Source organism: Colossoma macropomum, unplaced genomic scaffold (assembly GCF_904425465.1).
Source record: "Colossoma macropomum unplaced genomic scaffold, Colossoma_macropomum, whole genome shotgun sequence".
Taxonomy (NCBI): domain Eukaryota; kingdom Metazoa; phylum Chordata; class Actinopteri; order Characiformes; family Serrasalmidae; genus Colossoma; species Colossoma macropomum.
In genome coordinates, this window is record NW_023495858.1 from 12,259 (window position 1) to 25,535 (window position 13,277).

The following is a 13,277-nucleotide window of genomic DNA, read 5'->3' on the forward strand; positions in this document are numbered from 1 at the left end:
AACTGGACTGAACCCCTGATCTTTTCATGTCCAGCCCATGTTCCTGTTCAAATCTTAACAAACACCAGATCACTCACTGAATCTGAGTCAGTAAAATGACAAAAAAGTAAATAAGACCAGTTTCACCTCATCAATATAGCACAATAGTCAAACAATTACTATTAAAAAAACTGTATTAAAGACACTTGCAAAAGGTAAATATGTTCAGATGCTGCCCTCCTCTGTCTGAACTCCTTAAAGCCTCAATCAGGAATCACTATAAATGGTTATTTTTGAGTTCTGCAACAACACAGGCTTTCTTCAAAGACCTAAGAGAAAAGAAAAAAAAATCTAAATTGAATATTGTCGGATAGTGTTCTTGACAGTTAACAAAGTGTACCAACGGTTTCCCTGAACAGAAACAGAGCAAACACCAAAATAGTACCTTTCCATCTGGTGCTTATGGCGTTTTATAATAACAGCCCAAATAATAGTTAATATTTCAGTGTTTAAAATGTACTTAACAAACCATTTTAAAAAACATTTATCCCTAATCAAGTGTCAACTGGCCTGTTTATCACAGCTTTACAGGTAACATTAGATGCATGTCTTTGTGCAGTTTATACTATTAACACTACATGGCCAAAGTTATGTGGGCACTTTTTTAATTAGAGGGTTTGACTTTTCAATCACACACAGTGCTAACAGGAGAATAAAATCAAGCATATATGCAATCTCCACAAAGAAATACTGGCAGTGGAGCAGATCAAACTGAAGAGCTTGGTGACTTTGAGTGTGGCATTATGATACCACCTTCTCAATAAGTCAGTTCATCAAATGTATACCCTGTAAGCCCTGGTTAAAGTAGAAATATCTAGGAGCAACAACAGCTCAGCTGTGATGCGCTAGCCCACACAAGCTCACAGAATGGGGCCAAAGTGTGCTGAAAACCATAGTGTTTAAAATAATGTGTCCTCAGTTACAAGACACATGACAAGTGTTATAATTGTTCAGTGGAGTGATGAATCTTGCTTCATCATCTGACAAAATGACTCTGGGTTTGGCAGATGCGTAGTGCCAACTGTAAAATTTGATCGAGGAGGAATAATGATCCAGGCTGGTTTGTCATGGCTTGCGTCCCTTAGTTCAAATGAAGAGATCTTAATGCTACAGAATACAATGACATTCTAGAGATGGTCTAACTTGGGGAAGTTTTGGGGAAAACCCTTAATTGTTTCAGCATGACCCCATGTGCAAAGCAAGATCTATAAAGAAAGACACTATGTGTGATAGAAGAGGACAGGTGAATCGCACCTCATCAAAATTCGGTAGCAATTTGACTTGAATAAAATCACTTTTTTCTGTTTGAAACACACTGCTCTTCTTCAAATAGCTTGGACTGTCAAGGCAAGACGAATTTTGGCTTTTAAAAACTTCATAAACTATTTTTGGCTCTACTTAACACTACCACCTGTTATTTAGGGCATCATCTCATCTCACCTTGGTCTGTGTTCCGCTTCAGTTCTGAATAAACAATGACATCTTTGCCAGTGGTCTTTCCTGATAGTGAACAGCAAAGAGTAATTAGGATTCAACAAGAACAAGAACATTTTCATGCATAATTAATGTTTTCCATGCAAGCTAAAAGCATTTGGTCTATTAAAACACAAAATGTCTTATTAAAACAGCAAATCTTCAAACAGATCATATGTTCAGATATTTTCTTTTAATGAAATATAGAAGTATTTTACGTCTGGAGAGAGTCATTTGCATTAGTACCTATTCATTGTATTGAGAATTGTAATGAGACCCAACCATCTGTGCTATATCGGGGCCTTCTTTCAGCAGTAATGTTCAGCACTAATTTCTGGTCAAATCTGATCAAACCACATTTGAGGATAATTGATGTGCTAATAATGCTGATTGGACAATGGCACCATCTTCAGCGTGGGTATTGACAACAGCTAAGCTGTGTTGCTCTGTGCTTGTGTGTGAACAATGATGTAAAATCCAAGAGAATACATCTATTCTGATGCTTTAAGTGCCCCCAAACGATCACAAGAAAAAAATGTTTAATAAAAGACAGAAACAGAGACAGAAACAACATTTTGGGGAAAGATTTTGTCAAAAAGAAGGAAGGTTTGGAATAAGAAATGTTGATGTGTTACTGATAATCTGATAAGGACCTCTCCAAAAAAAGTGTTACCTTCTTTTCATGTGTAGTGCACTGCTCTTTGTGTATACCAGTATGTCTGTCATGGACATATGTACCATGGAACTACCATCCTGTCATTAAATGACTATATTAGTGTTACCATCATTTTTGGTGTTCAGTATTCAAATGGCCTTAAATTCGCTAAGGAATGCATACTGACTTATTTAGGACCCGAGCATTAGGACTTGGGACTTGACTTGAGATTCGCCTGTAGTGATTTGGGACTTAAATCGAGACTCAACTGTCCTGACTTGGGACTTGACTCGAAACTCGAGTGTCAAGACTTGAGACTTACTTGCAACTTAGTGACGTTCCCACCTCTGCTAATGTTACACCTAACATCAACCTTCAGACCTTGGAGTTCATCAAGACTTTTTATTAGCTCTCTTGTGCATCGACCAATGATGCAACATCCAGACCCATTGCTGTAGGTGAACCTTGAGAAGCTGCGCCCACCCCTTACATTGCTAGGCCTGTTCCAGAACTTGTTGACAAATTTCATATGGACTAATTTTTAATGGTGAAAAACTCATAGACCCCGTGACTGTATGAGAAAGTGCCACGACGGAAATATGGCGAATAATTTGGGGTTAAAAACTGGGCAATCGATTTCATTTGTTTCATTTCTAATTTCATCCATATCTATGGAATTTTTCTATGGAATGTTATGTTAATGATGCCGCACATTCACTTTCCCATACTGGGGATAATATGACACAAGATGAGTTCACATATCCGTGTTCTAATAACTGTGACCATGCCTACTCTCTTTTTATTTTCCTTCTGATAAAATATCTGTGATTGTGTATGTGTGCTGAAACTATAAAAACTATAAGGCCTTTCAGAAAAGCAACTGTGCGTTTTAGTGGCATTATGGTAAAGGTAGTTTCCAGTCATTCTCCAGACTGAGAAATGTATTCAACTACCAAGCACTTAGTTTTTGTTTCAGTCAGTAAAGTGCATTACTTGGCCTTGGTACAGCATCATAATAATTAATAATCAGATAAATGAGTAAACAAATTCACCCACAGATTCATTAGGCTTGTTTGTGCAGTGTTACAGAGCTACAGCCATATGTTATATGTTACAGTCAGTGTGATCTTTTAAAATAATGTGCAGTAGGAATTGCTTATCTTCAGTGTGGCGTTTCAGGCTCTTCATCTTAATTTGGCAATATGTCATGTCAATAGGTTTTGTGACTTATTCCCAAATGCAGATGAAGAGCTTATAATACAGAAATCAGTTTACATTTTGACAGTGAAATAAATAGAAAACAGATTCTGTTATTGCAGAGATGCAGTTTTTACCATTTCCTCTTAGTTTCTTTTTAGTAGTCACAACCTGCGCATAAGTTACATCACTGGGCTGGGTTGAAGAATCATCTAGAACAAAAGAAGTCACTTATTAAAGACACACAAACAAACAGTAGCTGTGTTCCGGTTATCCACCATACCAACACTGCCATAAAAGTGATCAGTGCTTACTAAAGAGCAAATAAGTTATTTTAATAAAATGCTGTTACTAGCATTAAGATTAAATGCTGGTAAGTTTGCTGGCAGTGTAAACTGACCAGCCTGCAGTGGCACTGACATAAAGAGAGAGCTTGCAGGTCCTGACAGTTTTCAGCAGAGGGAGAGAGATCCTGCACATCAACAGTAAACCAGTGATAAAATTTAAAAGCTTACTTTTTGCCTTACAGGCATGAGTATGACATGAAAAAATCAGATGTTAGATGTAAAATAGCTGTAAAATGACAATACTAAATGTATAATTGGTAACAGAAATAGTTTCTCTTGAACCAGCCTGCATATACTATCTACATAGAACAGATAAAGAGATTATTTTCAAACCTTTCTTCTTCTTGTAACACCAAAACAGGCTCAGTATGATAATGACCAAAAGGGTTAAACTCAGTCCCACTGCCACTCCTGCTGTTATATGACTAGATCCAGTATCTGAGACTGAGGATCCAGAACCTGAGACTGAGGAAATTAAAGGATGTAAATTTGTATTTAAACTGTACTTTGGTTTTGGTTTACTATGATGTCACAAAGCAAATAAACAGCATGAAAAAATAATATAGATAATATAGATATAGTATAGTTTTTTTAACTGTTAATGACAGAAATAAAGAGAAAAAAATGAGACATGCACCTGTTACAGCATCACTGGTCTTTGAGTAGTTTGGTTCTGTTGATTGCCTCTCTGTTCACAGATGATGAATATTAAAACACATATTCTCTTTGAAGATTCATCTCAGTATTCAAAAACATGGAATAATATGGAATAATTGTGTATTAATTTTTCATAAGTGTTATTAAAATCAGGCCATTTGAGAAAAGGGGAAAGAAGCCAGAAAGCAGATGTACCTCTGACTGTAATCTTGACTGGATCACTGTAATGTGTGTAGGTTTCTCCTCTGCGTGCTACACATTTATACTCTTCTGTTCCTGTATTAGACACTGTTATACTGATTGTGTTGGTGTTTTCATCAGCAGTCAGTTGTACTGACTGAGAGTTTTTGTACCAGAGAAACTTCCATCCAGTGAGTGAGAGCTGCAGTTCACAGATCAGAGTAACAGTGTCTCCAGTGTAGATGGTGCTCTGAGGCTCCACCCTCACTGCTGGTTTGGGTTTTTCTGTTGATATGAAATGATGAAGTTATCAGAGCTGCTTTCACCTTTATAACATAAGCAGTAGATCTAATATTTAAAGCATGTTTTGTGCTGTATGAAGCTTTTTGCTTCAGCTTATGGTACAAAAGTTGCAATGTTTTCTCATACTCTTCTGCAGTAGAGTATACCTGGATGGTTAATATTACAAATTCTTGATTGAATAAACAGACGTTGTAAATCAAAGTTAATCGAGGTCTGTCATTAATGTTTTTTTTTTTAAAGTATTTGCTGTTGTCTACATTTTACAACTAGAACTCTGAATCTTGCTTGGTGCATGGATTAAGTGCTAAACAGAGATCTGTCATGTCTCTAACAGCCCCTGGGCACAGGCAACTTTGAAGACCACCTCCTTTCCTTCACTTCCTTTTCTTTCTTTGCTCTTCTCTTGGAAATACTGCTTTTCAAAGACTTATGATCCATTATTGGTTCTGTTCTGCAAGCTAAGAGTGAATCAGTACCATTCAGTCTCACTTCAAAATGCCTGTGGACTGTCACAGAGCCTCTGATTGGATATCAAACACTAATAATTTTATTAAAACATTTTTGGTCGTATTTTGATCCAATTGGCAATGTTTATTTAAAGAATACCAGTCCTTATCAAGTTTCATTTAATATTTATAGGGAAGGACATGTGGTTGGACTGGCTAAGGGGCCCCAGATCTCAGTGGGAAATGTATGGGCTTAGGAGCATAAGGTCAGAACATTCCTTCATGTAACACATTCCTAAAAAAAGATGTAATGGTGATATAATTACGTATTTCAAAATTGTGACAAATGACTAGTAAAATTCAACTTACACAAAGTAGTGAAAATTTTACATTTTGATTGAAAAGTACTACATTTTTAAATCATTTGGGCTAACCATTTTCTAAATTATTTAGAGTGAATTAATTTGAACGCTCTACTCTGACGCTTCAATTTAGCAAATTAGCACTGTGGTAGTCAAGTTCAGTCAGTGGTCTACTGCACAGTGAGTCCAAAAAAGTTTCCGTTTGGTTTAACTGAACTTTGCAACTCTTCCTCACTTTAAACCAACTCATTGTACAAGTAACTTTTATGAATCATCCATCCTTTTTCATCATCTCGAGTCCTGTGGCGAGCATCAAAGTGGCACATGTGGGTTCACTAGCTGCTGTAAGAAATGCTTCAATCACAATCTAAACAACTCATGAATCTGCAAGAGCTAACTTAGCTAGTCAAAGTGGGCTACTCATGGCAAATCTGCTTTACTGATGGCAATTCTATACTTTTACACCAAAAATGAGCTGAAGCAGGACACAGTAACACAAATTTAGTTAATTAGCAAGCCAGCAAAAAAGCTGCACCCTTCTTCTGTTAATTTACTTTACTTTCACAATTTTCAGACGAATAAGGGTATAATCACATTATACAACAGCTTGTAGCAGACAGTATTAGAGGCAGTAACCCAAAAAAGTGTACCAGCTGATCTAAATGTTATTAAGTTTGGCTATGACAGCAGTACAAACTCTCCTCTGTAGTGCAAATATATGCAGAACTAAATGTTGTAATCATGAGTATTTCAGTGTATTATAAAAGCAGTGATCAGTAATGATTTATTCTAAACTAACTTTTCTAAAGTTTGTAAATTGATGACTGCCATTGCTAAGGAGAACAGTACACTTGGAAGAGCTTTGCTGACGTCAATATCGGACACGATTAACTTACAACTTACAAGGTGTGATTTTATTGGCCAAGCCAAGCATTACAATTTTCCATAATGGCAAAAAGCATAGGATTGCCATCTCCTCTTATATTATCTAATATAATAATTATATAATATATTAATCTCTGGTGTTTGAAGTTTGACGTGGCTTTATGATGTAAACTGAAAGTGGCAGGAAAAGTGTGGACAGAGAAACAAAAGCACTGTGCAGTCAGGCTGCTATTTTAAATCCATTTTATGAAAGTGCAGATGCAACCACGCTGTGCTTTCCTCCGGGGACAGTTTTGAGTTTTACACAGGTTTGGCACAAAGGCATATTAAGCATTTAGAGCTCATCAAAAGGGAATTATTCATTTTGAGACAAAAAAGGGTCAGGGGCTGCAGCCCCCCATTGTGTACCCAGTGATGGACAGACACCAAAGGAAGACTAAGAGTTCACCCAACTCTTAGTTCTTAGTTCTTAGTTTAGTCAAATTTCTCTTCAATCTCATGTTTTAGTTCTGAATCTCAGTTAGGTAAATAATATAGCACTTGTTTTTTACTCAATTTCTCCACTAGCTGGAACTCTTTCTAACGCACAGTCCCATTAGGCATTTTCTCCACTTGGGATTCCAGATACAGATGGCTGTGGCTTTGTTGGGCTTCAAACTTGCAATTTCTTGATGAATTTTTAGACAGTTGCACCACATGTGTTCATGCCTCGTTTTAAAGTTAAAGCAACATATATTTTCTACAATGTATCAAACATTGTACACAAAAGTACAATGAGTAACTGGTATCCCTGGGTGGTGCAATGGACTAAGTCATCACTCCAAGAAGAAATTGTGAATTTAAACCCCAGCAATTCCATAGCCATCTATAATTGAGTATCCAAGAGAAGAACATGTATAGGTTAGTATGGAAATTGAGTTTAAAAATTATGTTAGTTAACTAACTTGAATACAAAACAAAATTAACATAAGAGAACTTCTGACTAAACTAAAAAGTTTGAGTTGGGTGAAATCTGGTGTCCTCAAGTTGAGTTAACTCAAGAAAACCTGCATAATGAGTTACCTTATAACTTTACTATGAGCTGAATTTTATTTTTTTAACACAGTGCCCATTTCTCCCTCATCAAACACGTTGACTATGAGAACTGACTGTTCGCTTACCATCTGATACAGGCATGTCAAACTGGGCAAAAGTGCTGTGGACATTAGCGTTTACCCTCATCTAACACTATGAATTCAGTTCATGAAGACCTTACTGATTAGCTGATTAGCTGAATCAGGTGTGTGTAATGAGGCAGTGGCTGAAGTCTGCAGTGATTTGGCCCACGAGGACTGGATCCTGACACATGTGGTCTAATACATCCCAGACCTTGACACACTATGCTGTTGTGAGACAATCAAGAGTTAATCGCTTCATCTGTGTCTTAATGTTTTGGGTCACCGTGTGTGTGCGCGTAAGAATGCCTTCATGCCTTTCATAAAAGGTCTAATTAATAATCACTATTGTTTTAAAAAGTATATATTAACCATGTAGTATGATTAACTGAGCCACCAAGTAACAACATAAACGACTTAATTTATTCATTTAATACAAAGTATAGACTATTACTAAGTAGTTATTCATACTGATTTTCAATTGTTTACATGCAACTAAATATTAACATTCTATTTAAAATGATTAGACTTTGATTATTTACAATTATTATTATTATTTAATCACTAAGTACATTGTTAACAATTGAAATGGCAGTACTTAATGCCTATGTATCAATGCATGTGCAACATATGTATTCAATATTTATTGAATTACCATTTATTAAGGCTGTCATTATTGAAGTTTTACTCTAACTATATTATCCACTTTGTGTCTGTGAACTCAAACTAAAATTTCATTGCCTTTCTCTCATCTATCCAGTGTTTATTAATTGGGTGTCCTAAGCTCATTAAGGTGTATAATATACTGTGTGTTTTAAAGAGAAATGTGCTGATCCTCCTCTATCACTTCTTTCTGTTCAGGATGATATCTGTGCAGTAATAATGCTCCTCTACACTTTAACTGTTAATGATAGAAATAAAGAGAGAAGGATGAGACTCACCTGATACAGTCAGTCTAACAGCATCACTGGTCTCTGAGTAACGCGGCTCTGTTGACTTTGTTCCCTTACAGCTATAATCACCTTCATCAGACTGATCAACATTAGAGATTTCATATTTCTTCCTCCTTTCAGCTTCACTGAGACGTTTATTATTCTTAAACCACTCGTAACTCCAGACATCTCCACCTTCTATGTCACATGTGAGAGTGACTCTCTCTCTGATGAACACATGCTCAGCTGGCTGCACTTTCACTTTAGCCTTTGGTCTCTCTGTTCACAGAAGATAAATACTTTTGTAACCGAAATATTGAATCTCTCTAAATACACGTGACAGCATTTAAAACCAAAGAATAATGTGGAATTGTTAAAGGAATAAATTCCAAAACTAATTATAAACTGTTCGGAGTGAGCTTTACATATACAATAAATATCAGTGCTATATTATGATTAATATCACCTTTATTAGAGAAATAAAAACGTATTTTCCATTTTACACCAGTTGTTATTCTTTTCAAAAACTCATACAAAATTGTAACACATGGACCTGTAGCATTTTGGAATGAAACGATTCAGTTCATTCAGTAAAATAATATTTCATAACTGTCTCTAAAATGTAATAATTTGCAAAATGAAAACAGAAAACAAGACATACCTCTGACTGTAATCTTGACTGGATCACTGTAATGTGTGTGTAGGTTTCTCCTCTGTGTGCTACACATTTATACTCTTCTGTTCCTGTATTAGACACTGTTATACTGATTGTGTTTGTGTTTTTATCAGCAGTCAGTTGTACTGACTGAGTGTTTTTGTACCAGAGAAACTTCCATCCAGTGAGTGAGAGCTGCAGTTCACAGATCAGAGTAACAGTGTCTCCAGGGTAGACGGTGCTCTGAGGCTCCACCCTCACTGCTGGTTTGGGTTTTTCTGTTGATGTGAAATGATGAAGTTATCAGAGCTGCTTTCACCTTTATATGTTGAGCGCATGCTTTGTGCCTTGTGAGACATTTTGATTATGTGGCAGGAAATTCACAGTCGTTTGATTTTGAGTGAATTACTTGTTTTTTATCCACTGTTATACATTCACAGTCATATCTAAACACATGGGCATTGCTAGGCCAATGTTACTTAGTCCCCCGTCCTAAGTCAATGTACATTACTGGTTCAAATAATCTATAGTTTATTCTCATTCACAATATACTGTAATAGCAGGGCCTGGGGGAGGCGCTGCTGCTGCTGCTCCTACTCAAATGCTGAGCTGCCTTTGCTGTACTACCATAGATTGACTAACTTAACGTTCAGCCAATCATATCAGACCTCATATGTTCTAAGCCAATCATATCTGACCTCATACGTTTTAAGCCAATTATATCATACCTGGGGGAGGGCCTCTGGTTATTCACTGCAAAGTAATTGGTAGCCAAACTAACGACAGGATTTTGGCTAAAAGCTCACTAAAATAAACATTAGACATTATTCAAAATCTATATTCAAAATCTATATATACAGAGTGAAACAGACTGAATATATACACATACAATATGGATTTGTGGCAAATTATGGTCAGTACAGATGGATAATTGTTTTTTAATTGGTTGCTTAACTCTAGCTAGCTAACTTTAGTTGACTTTGGGTTTAAGTGAGGTAAAGAAAAGACATTAGGCTAACACTAATATTAGTTTTAATCTATAAAGTCTCTGGTTTAACCACTTCATAGCGAGAGTATGAGAGTATAAATGAAAAAGAGAAACTTGAAATAATGTTATTGATACCTCTTTACATTCTTTGTTTTTATATTTCTCTTAAGTATTTGGAAAGAATGACACCAGTTTTGCCATATCTTGTTGTTTACAGTAAGTTAATGTCAGTTAAAAGGACGAGGCTAAATTTGGCTTCCTGTTTGCCAGATTCTTGTTCAAGTTTTCCCGCTGTGAAGCGCCAGAATGACTCTGCTGCAGCATTTAAGGTGGAAAATTCAAACAAGAAGCTGATTCGGCTTTGTGCGAAAACGTCAGCATAACGCAATTTAATATCTTTCAATTCCTCAACCTGTAGATGGAAATTAAGAGGCAGCAACAGAGTCAAAGACCAGTCAGGTGAGAAGATCTTTACCAGTAAAAAAAAAAAACCTGATTGTTATTTCCTTGATTTCTTACACATTTGAGTTTAATAAAAAAATTAATGTATTACTAAACACAGGAAGAGAGGGGGAGAAAGAAGCTGAATGAAACTGACAGGACTGAAGGGGCAGATCTGATGGAGGTTAGTGATCAAGGAGAAAGTGAGGGAGAGTTATATAAGCTTTCAGTTAAAATTAATACTGAATTTAACTTAATTTAACTGGGAAAATATAGTATTTGCCACCATGACCATGAAATTCTGTCACCTAGCTTATTAAACATGCCTACAGAGCAAAATCACACTCTTTCTGATTGCACCAACTGAGACTGAACTGATCTGTAATCTGTGCATTTGAATAATATATTTAGGACCTTGCAGCTTATCTAAGAGAGAGGAGAGAGCATTGTTTGACTTCAGTACCTTTGCTTGATCTGTACCTGTTGTAAATGGATGGATGTAGTGTTTGTTATACTGGCTCTGTGCTTAATACAAACTATGTAGAGACAGATCTACTGTGTGCCAATTTAACCACATAAGTATTTTCTGATATACTTAACACGGCTGATGTACTTTACATTTTTGTAGCTGTTGCTACTCTAAAAGTGCATTATAAACATTGTGGGCCATTAAAAAAATTCTCCTTTGGGACCAACTTTGCCCCAAGAACCAAGAGCACAGGCTTAGCCCCCCTATTCATGAACCTCTAGTGACACATCTGTCTAAACACATTATTTATACAGTCATACACAAAATTTTGAACACCCCTGGTCAAATGATATTAAATTGATTTTCTAAGTGAAAATGTTCACACTTTGTAGAGGATGTTACACATCCTTTGCAAATTTGCAAATTTAATTGCAGAATTCTGGGGTAACATATTGGGGTAAAAAAATAAGAAAAATCTAAAACATTTATAATATAATAAAATAGAAAATAGAATGTGCCGTATTCAATTCAAAGTGCCATAACTTCTGCACAGGCCATATTTTATATTTTGATTTCCAAATATGTTAAACTCAGCAAATCAACAGTACTTGTGCATTAAAATTTGCAGTAGTGTGTCTCTGTAGAGGATGAGTAACTTATTTTCACTTAGAAAATCAACAAAACACGTCATTTAACCTCATTTGACCAGATCCAAACTTCATCATATGACTACTGAAATATATTTGTAAATATAAGTGGAAATGTATGTTTTCTAACAATTGTATTTTGAAATATATTAAAGAGTAAAGAGACTTCTATTAAAGAGACTTGAATATTCAACAGACAAAAAAAAAAAGAAATACACAGACAACATTGCGCTCATTCACTTTTTTGTTGCAAAAACAAATTAAACAAATTACAAGTATAAATGTAGTTCTGTACAACTTGTATTACACAAATAAAATTATTTATGAACTAACCAACACCAAAGTGAGATCTCTCTGTTTATTTAAATGAAAAGCTCTATAACAGAATGAGACAAGAACCAGCAGAGCAGAAAGAAACACAACTAATTTAAACCCCCTGATACTAATATCTAATTCTTATACCACATTCTATTCACCATTCAATTAACACTTTTTCTTGTTTATGTTTATGAGTTGAGAGCTCTGAACTCACAGGGGTTTCTAAGATACTGTGTTTTAAAGAGAAATGTGCTGATCCTCCTCTATCACTTCTTAACTTCATGCACAGGATGATATCTGTGCAGTAATAATGCACCTCTACACTTTAACTGTTAACGATAGAAATAAAGAGAGAAAGATGAGACTCACCTGATACAGTCAGTCTAACAGCATCACTGGTCTCTGAGTAGCGCGGCTCTGTTGACTTTGTTCCCTTACAGCTATAATCACCTTCATCAGACTGATCAGCATTAGAGATTTCATATTTCTTCCTCCTTTCAGCTTCACTGAGACGTTTATTATTCTTAAACCATTCGTAACTCCAGACATCTCCACCTTCTATGTCACATGTGAGAGTGACTCTCTCTCTGATGAACACATGCTCAGCTGGCTGCACTTTCACTTTAGCCTTTGGTCTCTCTGTTCAAAGAAGATGAATATTATATATAAATTATATATTATTTCTAAATATACATCTCACTGTTCCAAAACATAAAATAATTGTAAAATATTTTCTCATAATCATGAATTAAATCACGTCATTTGTTAAAACAGAAATCATGATGTACCTCTGACTGTAATCTTGACTGGATCACTGTAATGTGTGTAGTAGGTTTCTCCTCTGCGTGCTACACATTTATACTCTTCTGTTCCTGTATTAGACACTGTTATACTGATTGTGTTGGTGTTTTCATCAGCAGTCAGATAATTTGACTGAGTGTTTTTGTACCAGAGAAACTTCCATCCAGTGAGTGAGAGCTGCAGTTCACAGATCAGAGTAACAGTGTCTCCAGTGTAGATGGTGCTCTGAGGCTCCACCCTCACTGCTGGTTTGGGTTTTTCTGTTGATGTGAAATGATGAAGTTATCAGAGCTGCTTTCACCTCTACAACATGTTGAGCACATGCTTT

At 35.9% G+C, this 13,277-nt stretch overlaps 1 protein-coding gene across 1 annotated transcript; it reads right to left on the reverse strand.

The window, feature by feature from the left end:
• Positions 1-240: 240 nt before the first annotated feature.
• On the reverse strand, positions 241-13,209 carry LOC118803147 (B-cell receptor CD22-like; the record flags this gene model as incomplete). The annotated part of the gene is made up of 10 exons (XM_036563665.1): positions 241-308; positions 1,480-1,539; positions 3,502-3,576; positions 4,045-4,176; positions 4,349-4,399; positions 4,564-4,833; positions 8,640-8,907; positions 9,292-9,563; positions 12,518-12,787; positions 12,937-13,209. Coding segments are annotated over 10 exons (1,679 nt in total), but the record flags the coding sequence as incomplete, so codon positions are not given.
• Positions 13,210-13,277: the final 68 nt, after the last annotated feature.